General features: G+C 45.8%; 1 protein-coding gene across 4 annotated transcripts in view; it reads right to left on the reverse strand.

The window, feature by feature from the left end:
* Positions 1–615: 615 nt before the first annotated feature.
* Positions 616–14,285, reverse strand: part of NOSIP (nitric oxide synthase interacting protein) — a 14,836-nt gene continuing 1,166 nt past the window's right edge. For 2 of the 4 annotated variants that reach the window (XM_080977046.1, XM_080977048.1), the window contains exons 2-9: positions 12,517–12,634; positions 11,555–11,660; positions 10,680–10,761; positions 9,784–9,925; positions 7,931–8,037; positions 4,661–4,848; positions 3,282–3,390; positions 616–980 (exon numbers count right to left, since the gene is read on the reverse strand). In XM_080977046.1, the coding sequence (XP_080833172.1) occupies positions 909–980; positions 3,282–3,390; positions 4,661–4,848; positions 7,931–8,037; positions 9,784–9,925; positions 10,680–10,761; positions 11,555–11,660; positions 12,517–12,586 (876 nt within the window). In that variant the 5' untranslated portion in view covers positions 12,587–12,634 and the 3' untranslated portion in view covers positions 616–908. The remainder of the gene's footprint in view (positions 981–3,281; positions 3,391–4,660; positions 4,849–7,930; positions 8,038–9,783; positions 9,926–10,679; positions 10,762–11,554; positions 11,661–12,516; positions 12,635–14,285) is intronic. The other 2 variants (XM_080977047.1, XM_080977049.1) reach the window with 1 other exon arrangement.

Below are 14,285 nucleotides of genomic sequence, written 5' to 3' on the forward strand. Positions count from 1 at the left end.
CTACAAAGGCAACAGCCCACAGCCCACTTACTTGATGGTAGGGCTGGGTGATATGTTGTGGTATCGGTTTCATAATTTTTTTACCTGGCAATATATAGCAAATCGTCTTGTGTTCTATGCAAAAATCACAACGTGAGGAAAACCGTGAAGCCAGCCAATGCTTCTCTCGGTTCCTGTTGGCGGCTCATCTTTTCCCTGCCTCCTGCAGGGGGAAGCAAATCACAAGAGCAGGCGCCAGCAGAAGTCACACTGCAGGAAAAAAACATGAAGGCAGCCAATGCCTCTACGTAGCTCGACCCTTATTTCAGGCATTGTGATATACCAGTAAATTGTGATGTTTAGCTGGTGATATAGCATGATGCTGAAAACCAGATATTGCTCAGCCCTACTTGGGAGTAAGTCTTCTTGAACTCCAGGAGGTCTACTTCCAAGTAGACCTGTATAAGACTGCAAGTAGACTGTATAATTCTCCTTGTCCTTGCATTAATAACTTCATTCTGGCTTTTATTACCAGCACTGGTGCTTTTGGGGGGGGGGGGGCATTTCTCTGTCTTTTGAACATGTAGAGCAAGTATCAAAACACAGCAGACACTGACTTGCACCCTGACACAGTGCTGTTTACAAAGAATTTTTAAAGTGTGTTGTCACCGTGGCAAAACATTAATCAACTTAAAAATGAAACGAGACTTTGCGTGGTTAAGGGAGTGGCAGAAATGCAAGTGTGGGATGAACGGAGATATATAAACACAAGTGAACTGGCCCATAAACTAATCCAAACAAGGGCTCAGAAAAGACTGAACCTAGTCCAACCAAGGCAATGTTCGTCACTTTCAGGGAGCATGTCTTGGGCAGCCTAGAGCGGCATGCTGGCTGTTCCTCTCTTCCACCAAGACAGTCGCACAAACATGTTACGCTTGCATAACAGGGCGGGACTTCTTGGCCTCCAGCTCCACACCTGACCCTGCAAATCCTGTGCCACCCTAGAAGAAGAGAAGACAGGGGTGGATGGCAGCAGCTGTAGACCTTGGAATTTGCTTTACCTGGGGGACATACAGTGTCTCTGTTCTGCTTCTGAGTGCTTATCTGACACGTTGAGAGGTTCTGGGACTCAAGTCCATAGCTGTCAACTTGCAGATTTGAAAATAAGGGACCAGCAGCCTCGAAAATAAGGGATCAGCAGCCAAAATAAGGGATTTTCTGAGCACAGGTATGTTCAACTTCTGAGCCCCTCCGAGCCAAAGGCAGAAAGCCCAGCCAGCAGCCAAACGAAGCCTCAAGCGGTGGTTCCCACAGCACAGCAACCCGGCAAAGGGGATGTAGCAAGGGAAACCACCGTCACCTCTCTGCTGGGAAGCGCTGAGCAAAGGCGAGTCCCCAGGCAACGCGGCCGATTTGATCAGCACAAGGCATGCAAGCTCCATCCCCCAGTTGTTCTTAGACTCCTTATTGGGTGAGCAACGCAGCCAAGCAACACAGTTGGAGCCTCCCTCCTCCCTGGCCGGCAGGGAGGGAGGGAGAGGAGCTGCTTCCTTTGAAACCCGGGAAATTTAAGGGACATCAATAAGGGACAGCAGCGGGACACAGCGCTGGGATAAGGGACTTTCCCGCCAAATAAGAGACGGTTGACAGCTATGCTCAAATCCCAGGTGAAGCCATGCAAGAGGCCCTGATTCCCAATCCCAGATGAATAAGGCAAAGCAAGAGTCTCCCAATCTCGCCTTGTGATGCTAATGCATGTGAGAGGTGCATTTGCAAAGGGAAATTGGGAGCCTGGAGAGGGATGCTTAACCCTTTCCCCTTCATTATCCCTTACAAAAAAACAACCTCCAGACATCACAGGGAGCTCCTGTGATCTCTCCTCTCTCCTGAATCTGTGTCTTTCCCAACTAAAGCTTCCCTTCCACTTATGCCTCCCTTCCACAGGTGCCTCCCTGCCATGCTGCCATGAAACCTTGGTTTGTCTTTTGTTGCATGAGGGCCAAAATACAACAAGATCTAAGCAGAGATGCAACCAGAATTATTATTGCCCATGTGTCAAAAAGCACTGGCAACTAATGTTTTGTAACTTGCCCAAGATTAAAAACACAGAAACATCAGTTTAACATGACTTCAAGCTTCATAAATGGGCAACAGGGCATGCAGAATTTCAGGGATCGCCAAGGCTTTGGGTTGTATCCAACTAACACTGGTTGTATGACTAGGATTAGCACACAACCCTTTATTTTTGTATCGTGTTTGTTGACACACAGGAGACTGGATCTCTGGCTAGCTGCAGGATAGAAATGGCTAGGACTGTCGAGTTCTCTAAATTCACATATCTTAGGGATATTTGGGGGGCGTGTTAAGTAGTTTGGGAGTCCCTAATAATGCAGAACGCTTCTGGATTTGGCTTGCGGAGAATATCTTGAACATTGCTTACGTTGTAAACAAATACATGACTGGAGTAAATTGATGGTGCTGCTTGAAGCTAAGTTCAGGGGGTTATCCTGCGAACATAGCATGCCAACAGCACAGTGGTGCCTTGGTTCTCAAACTTAATCCATTCCTGAAGTCTGTTCCAAAACCAAGGCGGGCTTTCCCATAGAAAGTAATGCAAAATGGATTAATCCGTTCCAGACTTTTAAAAACAACCCCTAAAACAGCAATTTAACATGAATTTTACTATCTTACAAGACCATTGCTCCATAAAATGAACGCTATAAACAATGTACTGCAGTCACACAATCAATCGATCAGTAGCTGAACTGGGTTCCACACAGTCACAAAAACAAAACAAAAAAGAGCTGCAAAAAGAAAAGAAAAAACATGAAATAAATAGCAAAAACAGGCCGATCTCAGCGTAATGCCCAAAACGGAAGTGTGGCACTCAAAACGGAGCATGTTTGGCTTCCGAAAAAAGTTCGCAAACCAGAGCACTTACTTCCGGGTTTGCAGTGTTTGGGTTCCAAGTTGTTTGAGTACCAAGGTGTTTGAGAACCAAGGCACCACTGTACTGAAGGGATTAGCAATGCTGAGGAAAACTTGGATGTGTTGATCATCTGTAGTTTCAATCACATGGGGCAGGGCTACGGGGCAGGGAAGAAGTGATTCCTAAAGCATAGCTGAAGAGCTTCAGCATTGTGGAATGGCTCTTCCTGCAATGCCACAGGTGACAAGTAAGGATGGGATTAATTTCTCAGAAGGTGAAATCAACCCTGAATTAATGATGCCTTTTGACACCTTGGATACAGCACTGGGAGTTTATGAAGGATTGCAGAAGGAGGTTAGACAGTCACTCTCACCCGCTGTAGAACGATGATGTCCTTGTCAGTCAGCTTCTCTCCATTCACTGGATCAACCATGTCCTTCTTGATGAGTCTCTCCACACACTCCAGAGTCACCACAGAGCCCCTTTGGGGAAGGAAGGAAGGACACACCTATTATTTGCTGCTAAGTATAAGGCCTGGATTCCCACACTTTGCTACAGTACTTACAACCATTCCATATCTCGCATACATGCAGAAGACCTCCCATCCCCTATAAAATTTACATAATGTTATGATTTAAGAGAAAATTATATGAAAATAATATATTGTTATCTAACACTGAGTAAATTGGCAAAAATGTATAAATCTAATTCGAACAAATGTTGGAAATGTAAAGAGAAAGAATGTTCTTTTTATCATGTGTGGTGGTCTTGTAGTAAGGTTAAAACTTCCTGGGAAATGATATACAATGAACTGAAAAGGATGTTCAAAATAACTTTTATTAAAAAAACCCCCACAAGCTTTTCTTTTGGGAATTTTAGGGACAGAACTACCTAAATCATATAGAAATTTATTTATGTATGCTACTATAGAAGCAAGAATGCTACTTGTCCCAAAGTGGAAAGAAGCAGAAGTCCCAGTAAAGGAAGAATGGATACAAAAACTCATGGAATATGCAGAAATGGCGAAACTTACAGGAGGATTAAGAAATTAAGATGACAAACTTTTTATAAAAGAATGGAAATGGTTTACTGAAAATTTACAGATAAATTGTAAACAGATTAAAAAATTAGCAGGATTATTGTGACAACCTGCAGTTTCACAAGAGTATATATTTAGGTAAAGGTAAAGGGACCCCTGACCATTAGGTCCAGTTGTGGCTGACTCTGGGGTTGCAGTGCTCATCTCTATTGGCCGAGGGAACTGGTGTACAGCTTCCAGATCATGTGGCCAGCATGACTAAGCCGCTTCTGGCAAACCAGAGCAGCGCACGGAAATGCCGTTTACCTTCCCGCCACAGCGGTACCTATTTATCTACTTGCACGTTGACGTGCATTCGAACTGCTAGGTTGGCAGGAGCAGAGACCGAGCAACGGGAGCTCACCCCGTCGGGGGGATTCGAACTGCTGACCTTCTGATCGGCAAGCCCTAGGCTCTGTGGTTTAACCCACAGTGCCACCCGTGTCCCATATATTTAGAGTAGATAATTAAATGAGCAAGTGAAATGATATCGGATATGCAGAAGATATTTAAAAAATAATAATTAAGGAACCGGAGAAAGAGGGGGGAAGGAAGTCAAATTTTGAAATGTTAAATTGATTGTAAAACTAATGAAATGTATAAACTTGAAAAGTATAAATAAAAACTTTTTAAAAAGACCTCCCATTCCTGAGATGTCCCATCCCATCACTCACGATGGACGCAGAACAGCACATGGGACAGAGTTTCCAAGCATGTCTCGTGTGACGGCACACACGTAGCGGTCCTGCCGGTTGATCAGCCCTACTCGATCCACGCTAGCATCCACTGGGGTGAAGTGCACCGGGATCAGGTCCTTCAACTTCAGGGGCTTCATACTCATGGGACAGTACACACACTTGTCCTGGAATGACAAGGAGCATGGCAAGTTGAGAGGCAGAGTATGAATTAGAAACAATAGAGGCAAATGGGTTAGAGCAAATATAGACACTCTGTCTGAAACACACACACACACACACACACACACACACACACACACACACCAATTCCAGGACGCTACAGAGAGCTTGGTCAAATATTCAAGATACTGAAGATTTTGAAATGCAAGGTATTAAAATCCTGGGAATAAACCTGGAAGCAGAAGCTACTCAAGGCCAGCGAACTGGGCACACTCCAGCCTGCGCTGATCAAAGTGAACAAAACTCAACAGAAACTTCCCCGTGGCCAAACTCTTCCCCTCCCTAAGGTTAACTTTTAATCTATCAGAAAAGAAAAAACTCGGGCCAATAAGAAGGCTCCCTCACCCTACCTCCTGCACAGGACATTCAAATATAAAGTTATGAAAGTATTTTGAAGCAGAGGGAAGGGGAACTTAATGCGTGGTTGGAAAAAATTATTTCGGCTTAAACCTTAATACAGGTAACTTGCATCTTATGTGAGGGTTTGGTTCTGGAGGTCCATGCAGAAAACCATAAAACCAGGGACTCCTGGAACTGGCCCCCTGCCTCTGCAAGGTGGAAGGCTGTTTACCTGGCTTTGGAAAGGCAATGTGAGGGCTGAGTAAGCCTGCAATCACAGCAGTGTGCAGGTGGGTTGGGGAAATAAATACAGTCGTACCTTGGAAGTCAAACGGAATCCATTCTGGAAGTCCATTCAACTTCCAAAACATTCAGAAACCAAAGCACAGCTTCTGATTGGCTGCAGGAAGCTCCTGCAGCCAATCGGAAGCCACGGAAGCCCCATTGGACATTCAGCTTCCAAAAATAATTGTCAAACCAGAACATGGGTTTGTGGAATATGGGAGCCAAAACGTTCAAGAACTAAGCTGTTCGGAAACCAAGGTACAACTGTAACTGGAAAGTGAGTTTCCTCCTCTCCCCATTTATTTATTTATTCCTCACCCCATGCAAGTAAAGTAAGAGTACGATGCAAGTTACTTATATTATCATTTTGTATAAAAAGAATGGGGAAATAGTGATGAAATCTAACAGTCATGACTTTAAATGCTGAAAAAAGGTGAGATGTGGGTTTTACAAAAATCAGAGGTATCAGAACATTTTCTGGGAATTTTCTTCTGATACTAAAATTTATTAAGATCTAGTTTAGTGTTTCATTTGGCTTTAGTAATCAAATCTAAAATTAAAAGTATGCACTATATCTCATTCTCCCAACCCCCGATACAGTAGCTGAAATATTTTATGGGGGGGGGGTTGGAAATCAAGAGAGTAGATTTTATGTGGTTTAGATGGTTGAGCAAATTACAAGTTTTGGTAGGAAATTGTTTTAATTGAATCACTTTTAAGACACGTCAGCTGAACAGCATAAAAAGTAAACATTATAAGGAAGTAAAAGAAGAAAGCATTGCATTGGAAATTGGTTTGTCAACAGACAGCTGTGTAGTCAGCTAATTAAATAATACGGTTGGTCATTGGGGGGGGGGGGGAGTTAATTCCAGTTTTGAAACTGCGTAGTTTTACTAGAACTGTATCCATTATACAGTGGTACCTCGGGTTAAGTACTTAATTTGTTCCAGAGGTCCGTTCTTAACCTGAAACTGTTCTTAACCTGAAGCACCACTTTGGCTAATGGGGCCTCCCGCTGCTGCCGCGCCACCGGAGCACGATTTCTGTTCTCATCCAGAAGCAAAGTTCTTAACCCAAGGTACTATTTCTGGGTTAGCGGAGTCTGTAACCTGAAGCGTATGTAACCTGAAGCATATGTAACCCGAGGTACCACTGTATTACAAACGAGTTTTAGGAAACAATGCATTTTCAGAAATCAAAGATGTTCATAGAAATGTGTAGCAGCAAAATGTCCTGTTGGGGGAAAATTTCCAGCTCACGTTACTGGGACTGAGTGGAGCTCCCTGGGTACCTTTGAAGGTGCAGGTTACCCAACCCAATCCTTTGCTGCTGCTCACCAGAATACATTGGAAGTGAAAAACCTATGGCCCTCCAGATGTTGCTGAACTAAAGCTTCCTTAATCCCTGACCATGTTGGAGGTGGGCTAATAGGAGCTCTCTACTTGCCGATTAAGCCTGCAGAACACTCTTAGGCTGCGTCCTGTACTCGCTCACCTAGGAGTAAGCCTCCATGAAATTATCTGCATTTACTTCTTAGAAGACATATGTGTTGTGCTGCCAGCTTCACAGCAGCGGAATATACTAGTTGGACCCCTTCTGATTTGATTATTTCCTTCTACCGCAATAGAAAGTGTCCTTTCATACTGCATCACGGTGTGGTACGCTGGTTTGACATCATCTGATAGGAAGTGCCTACAGAGGGTGGTGAATACAGCACAAGATATTATGGGCTGTCACGTGAATCCGCTGGACGAAATAGCGGAAGAACACTGCCTCAGGAGAGTGAGGAAAATTCTCAGGGATGATTCACACCCTGGCCTGCACTTTCTCGATCTCTTGCCCTCAGACAGAAGATATAGAAGCATGATTAGTCGCACCAACAGGGTAAAGAACAGCTTCTATCCATGGGCTGTTAGGCTGCTGAATGAAAAGATAACAACAGGGCAACTGACTTTCGGGTTGGGTGGGTGTGCGTCAGTAAACGAGGGGAATTAAGACTAAGAGAGCTGAGTGGGGGGTGCTTGTGTAATCTCACTGTATACAAGTTGTACAAGTGACAATAAAGTATTTCAGTTTCAATTTCAATACCTTTCAACTCCACAGCCACACAGGAGGGAAAAAACAAATGACAAAAAAGGACCATCTCAACTGGAAGACAGTATCTTCCTAATCTCAAAGACAGCAACCAGCTCAATGCAGTTAACGCCTCAGGACGTCTCCCAAGAACTCTGGAAGTGCAGTTTTGTGACCATGACAGAAGTTCTCTATTCCAAGAGTTTCAATTTTCTGGGTGTGTTGGAGACACTGTGACAGGTAAATTGGTTTATATTTGTAGTGCAGACACTCCCTAAGGAAGACGGGGCAATGCGTGAGCCGGGAAAAGGAATGACAAAAGGAACTCACTGGCTTTGGAATGACTTTCGTCTTGGCCTCTGGGGTCAGCGAAGGAATCCAAAAGCTGGGCAGCTGCTTGGCTTTCTCTTCATTGCTGGGTCCAGGCTGAGCATCTCCTGTAACCCACAGAACAGGGCAGTTATTAAGTCCCATAGTTTCCGAAGAAAGAGGTGAAAATCTAAGGTGGTGTGTGGGGAGACATGGCTGTATAGCAGGAGCAGAAAACCTTCAACATGCAGGCCAGTCTTGGCCCATGCGGACATTTCTCCCAAACCACAGCCACCTGCCTATCAGTGGAGGCTACTGGAGGATATCAGCCAACAAGCAGGGGGAAAGGTTCAATCCTGTAGAGTGCTGCTTAATAATAATAATAATAAATGATTTATACCCTGCCCATCTGGCTGGGTTTCCCCAGCCACTCTGGCCGGCTCCCAACAGAATTAATGATAATAATAAAAAAGTGATAAAAGATCAGACATTAAAAACTTCCCTGAACAGGGCTGCCTTCAGATGTCTTCTAAAAGTCAAATAATTGTTTATTTCCTTGACATCTGATGGGAGGGCGTTCCACAGGGTGGGCGCCACTGCTGAGAAGGCCCCCTGCCTGGTTCCCTGTAACTTCGCATCTCGCAGTGAGGGAACCGCCAGAAGGCCCTCGGAGCTGGACCTCAGTGTCTGAGCTGGACGATGGGGATGGAGACGCTCCTTCAGGTATACTGGGCCGAGGCCGTTTCAGGCTTTAAAGGTCAACACGAACACTTGGAATTGTGCTTGGAAACGTATTGGGAGCAATGTAGGTCTTTCAGGACCGGTGTTATATTGTCTCGGTGGCCACTCCCAGTCTAGCTGCCGCATTCTGGATTAGTTGTAGTTTCTGGGTCACTTTGCCATTGTGTTCACTGCAGGGAACGTGCTGACACAGCAGACCCCGGAAGAGAGCAGGATTGTACCAGCTAGTGAGCAGAGAGTTCAGTCCTGCTGCTTCATTCCTTGTGGGGAATGCACTGGCGGAACAGTCCCCTCCCACCTATCAGACCCCTGAACACATCGTGATGTCAGATGAATGACAGGTGGGTGGCCCCACCCACCTGTCAGTTAGCTTGTAGGGGTGCAGGGAGATAAAGATCTAGCCCTCCAAGTGAAAAAAAGATTCCCTAACCCTACTGTACAAGATTAGGGACACTGGAGCTCACCTGCAGACTGGCCCTGCTGAGTTTTTGACAGGATCCAGCACGTACTGACTTAGGCATCCCTGAAGCTGAACCCTAGTAATCCAGCTGACCACAACCCCCAGCAAAAGCTTTAAACATCACAACAAAACTCAGCAGGTACCCAGGACCACGCAACCCTCTTTGCTCCATGCTTGGGAGAATGGTTCACACCTCATTGCAGCCACCCACAATTCCCCCAGGAGTTTCACTTCACACATGAGGAGTTGTGTGGGTTTGAGACAAATATTCAAAGAGGCTGACAGCCGGAGAGCTACAAAGAATAGGGGGCGCTGTGGAGATGTGGGAAGAACTTTAAACCAGGCTGAAAAACCAGTGTGATTGTGGCAATGGGAGATAAACTGTGGACAGCATGTGATCCAGTGACACTCAAGCCACAGTGCTGTGTTTTAGGGCACTGCCAAAACCCAAAGAAAAACAAAGAGCATCTCTAAAAACACTTCATTGCTGCCGAACAGATAGGACCAGAACGGAAAAGGGTGGGGGAAATATTACTATGAAGCACAGGTAAGATGTACATGGCTCTGTCTAAGGAGTAACTGGGAGGTGCCATTCACTTTCTTTACACTTTTCTTATTTCTCACACTTTTGTCGCTCGGCCTTGTCCCAAATCCTCTGCTCCTCCGCACTTACCCGCCTTGCGATCAAAGGGGTTGAGAGGTTTGCTGACAATGCTCATCTCTTTGTCGAGGAAATTCTTCACCTTGGACTCTTTGGCAGCCTTGCTCAACTCCGCCAACTCCGTCTTCTTCTCATTCTTCTGCTTTTCATAGGCCTGCAGTTTTGCACAGGAATAAAAACTGTCATGACAAAGACAAAGCTCTCCTGCTGAAATACGGAAGGGGCACACTCCTTGCTATGATCCAAGTGAGAGAGACGCGATGAAAGTGAAGAGAGAGAACAGGCATTGGGCATGAAAAGAAATCAGCAAAAAGCACAGAGTACCACCTTAAGCACTTTACGTTAAAATTAAAAAACAACAACACTCTATCACAGTTCTAAAGTTCTCACTACACTTTCTGTTATACCCTTCTGTGAAGTCCTCCCCTTAGACCTGTAAGCCCCACTGGGCAGATGGCATCAGTGGCTCCTGGTTCTTAGAGGCAATTCCTGTTGAAGGCACTGGAGCAAGAGTGATGATTTAAGCGCCCTCTTCCCTGCCCTTTATGGCTGTCTTGCACTGGGTCAGAAGCAAGGCACACAGGAGAGCATCCCCAAAGGAAGGGTGCTACACGAGGCGAGCCTATTTCACACAGGTTCTTAACAAAGATGGAAGCCCTATCCTGAGCTCCTTGGAGGCAGGGGAGAAAACAAATGTACCAGATTAAAAAGATCTCTACTTCAACTAGCCGGGTTTCCATGTGGCTTGGCATATATATTTCATTTTACCAGTTCTCTTGAGTGCCACCTCCTCCCCTTTGGTAAAATATTGATGCAGTGCTTTCTCACCCATCTATTAAACCAGCTGACAGCTGTGAACATACAAATATGGTTCTTCAGATTAGCATACTAGCCCCTTCTCTTGTTACCTTCATTTGCCGGGCAATCTCCTTTTTCTGGTGCAGGATGTACTCTAAGATGGCTTCTTTCTCATACAGGTATCCATCAGGGCTGGAGAGGGACACAGGCAGGAGGAGAATCACAATTAAATGCCACTTCCATAAAGGCTCCCATGCAAGCTGCAGAGCACCATAGGAGTATCCATATGAACCCCACAGGTCAAGGGTACACCTGGGAGGTCATGCCACCAAACCAAGATATCATTCTACAGCAGAAGGGACATTATAGTGATAAACTTTGGTTGGGGTTCAAGTTCCTGCTCAGTTATGGACAGGAAAAGTTAGCCACAATTTGCCATCTGTGAAATGGGAATGTAATCACCACTTCCCAGCGGCAGAAGAGAATTTGACTCTACAGTCGTACCTTGGAAGTCAAACAGAATCTGTACCGGAGGTGCGTTTGACTTCCAAAACGTTCGGAAACCAGAGCGTGGCTTCTGATTGGCTGCAGGAAGCTCCTGCAGCTAATCGGAAGCCGCAGAAGCAGCGCCAGATGTTCAGCTTCTGAAAATCGTTCGAAAATTGGAACACTCTGTCCTAGGGTTTTGATCGTTCAGGAGCCAAGGTGTTTAAGATCCAAGTTACAACTGTACAGGAATTTGCATGAAAAAGAACATAAATATTATTATCTCAACAGGCATATACAGCGGGTGAACAAATAATTTCACTTAACTCTGCGAGTCAATGAAAGAAGCAACTTTGTGTGTGTGCATGCATGTTGGATCCAGGTTTAGAGATCCACTGCTTTATTAGCGAACTACAAAAAAGGCAAGTGGTTAAGTAGTGTAGCAGATCTTCGGTTTAATACACTGAACACTCTCCCATGGGCCTTGCCAGATATTTACGTCACAACAGGGTCCTTGCAGGGCTGCAGGGAGAGGCAGCAGCAGTCAAAATCCTTGACAGCATCTTTGCTCAGACGGACGTTCTGGGTCCCGTATCCAGAGGCAGCTGGGGAAAGGTGGGGGGGAGCAATGGTCACATTAAGGCCGCATTAATGAAAAGAGCCTGCCTGCCTAAGTGGCTCTGCTAAATCTCTAAATCCAGAAAGGGAAAACAGTTGGTAAAATATCTGCCCAGAAAAGCCCAGGTTGTCAAGTGACCTGCTCAGGACTGCTCACCTGATTGCTAACAGTTGAAGGGCTGGCAACCCATAATCTCCTCCAGCAATAGAGAGAGAAGGTGGAATTAGCCTGGAGTTGCATAGCTTAATTTCCACCCGAGTTTCAATGAAACACTGGGTGGTGTTAAATCAGACCACAGGGTGTGCCCAATACTCTTGACTATCCCGGAGCTTCTCCCAATTCTCACCTGGCTATAAGCAAACGTACCAGTGATTTGCCTCCCTGTTTTGACCTTTATTCTCTCACTGCACTAGCCCTGGAGCAGTGCTCATATTCCATAATGGTGAAAGGGAGGCTGCTGGTCCCAAGCTTTTGTGGTAGGTCCCTTAAACCACTGCTTTTATGAAGGCTACGGGGTAGGAGAACCATTTTCACAATTAGGGAGAGTTGGGTAGTAGTAGGGCTTGTAGATTTCACTAAGCCCCCACCCCCCCCCCACCCCCAGCTTCCCCTGTAGATTCAAGTACTGCTTCAACTTCCCTATCTAGCAACAGTCCTGGTTTTAGTCGGCCCAACTCACAATTTTGTTCTCCCAAACCTAGCCAGGGCTTCCCCTTCATTCAGAATCCTTGGGTCCTCACCTGCAGCCCCACCACTGCCATCGTAGCACAAGGCTCCCCCTACAGCACTGACGACACCTTTCAAGTCTCAATCCAGAGTCCTACAGAAAGCAGCCTCCTCACCTGTGTCCTTTTTCTTTTCATGGTAGGTGTAAACAGCTCCTGCTGTGCAGTTCTTGCCATGGCGCGTCATGCCAGCTTAGATGGGCAATCCAGGAAGAAGCCGGCAGCTCCTCCCTGCCTTCATAAAGATATGTTTTGGTTAAGCACGTTGTCAGGGCCTGATCCAATGCAGTACTAGACACAAAAAAGCTCATGGACTGTGTTGGATACGGATGCAGATTAGAAGAGCCACAGGGTTGGAAGGGGGAGAATTAAGAAGGGGGGAATGGGGTAGATGGACAGAAAGCTCAGGAAATGTTCATGGGGTGCTCAACAGGCTGCACCCACCTTCTTAACTGGAGGATTCAAAGATTCCTCTCTGGATATTCAAGAATCCTACTTTTAACATCTCTAAATCTATCCCCCCGCTATATTCCCAAATCTACCACAGGCAGACTCGTGTCCCATTCATAAAATATTTTGCTACGGGTTCCTGTACCTTTAATTATTGTGCAGCAGAGCGATTTTCAACAGGTACAGCTTTACACCCCCCCAGAAAGACAAGCTGCACCTCCTGCAATTCCCCAGTGTTAAACAAACAGGATGAAACTGTCTATTCTTTTTTTCCTGCTCATCCTAAATACCAAGGAGCTCTCACTGTCATGCCAAGGTAAGGTAAAGGGACCCCTGACCATTAGGTCCAGTCGTGACCAACTCGGGGGTTGCGGCGCTCATCTAGCTTTATTGGCCGAGGGAGCCGGCGTACAGCTTCCAGGTCATGTGGCCTGCATGACTAAGCCGCTTCTGGCGAATCAGAGCAGCATACAGAAACTCCGTTTACCTTCCCGCCGGAGCAGTACCTATTTATCTACTTGCACTGTGACGTGCTGCTAGGTGGGCAGGAGCAGGGACCGAGAAACGGGAGCTCACCCCATCGCGGGGATTCGAACCGCCGACCTTCTGATCGGCAAGTCCTAGGCTCTGTGGTTTAACCCACAGCGCCACCCACATCCCTGTCATGCCAAGGTATCAATTACCAATTGTCCCACAACCCAGCCTGGTGTTCTCAGGTGTGCCTTCTTTCATGGGATGCCAGCTCTCAAGTTCTCCTTATTTTGAAGTCTAGGATCTCAGTCACACCAAGATCCTTGGGGAGGGATACATTCATTATGAGCCACACTCCCAAGAAGGAAAGGTCAGATACACCCTAAAAAACCAGCAACAGAAGTGGTTTCTTCTGTTGTTTAATGGCACAAGATGTACAACTGCCACCTAGTGGAGGTTAGCGAACCATTTCGCTAGCATCTATATGGGGGGAGAACTGCGGCCCTCCAGAGGTTGCTGGACTACAAGTGCCACCATCCTTGACCACTGGCCCCTCCCCAACAGCACATACAATCACTAAAATGATCTAAACATCTGATAGCTTTTAAAAAACTCTACTTGAGAATCGCCTCCACATCACCCTCAATCCCTTTTTCCTTACAAACCAAGTAGTGGTGGGGAAATAATTGCTCCCCATGCTATCTTCCTGTAAAAATGCCCAAAACGCATTTATCAGTGCCAATACTAGCTGCTATTCCCAAACAAATACAGGAATAAGAGTCTGCGGCAGAATTAAGTCTTGCAGGAGAAACATCAAATGATATCACTAATTAATATCAAGAAATTGCTCCCAGACAACTTCATTCCTGCCTGTGTTCCCATTTCCCCAAAGACCATTCTGACTTAAAATCCCCAACACACAACAAATCTCAAACTCCCCAGCAGAGCAATTAATACAAGGATTA

This window comes from Podarcis pityusensis, assembly GCF_964106645.2.
Source record: "Podarcis pityusensis genome assembly, chromosome: 13".
NCBI classification, from domain to species: Eukaryota; Metazoa; Chordata; class Lepidosauria; order Squamata; family Lacertidae; genus Podarcis; species Podarcis pityusensis.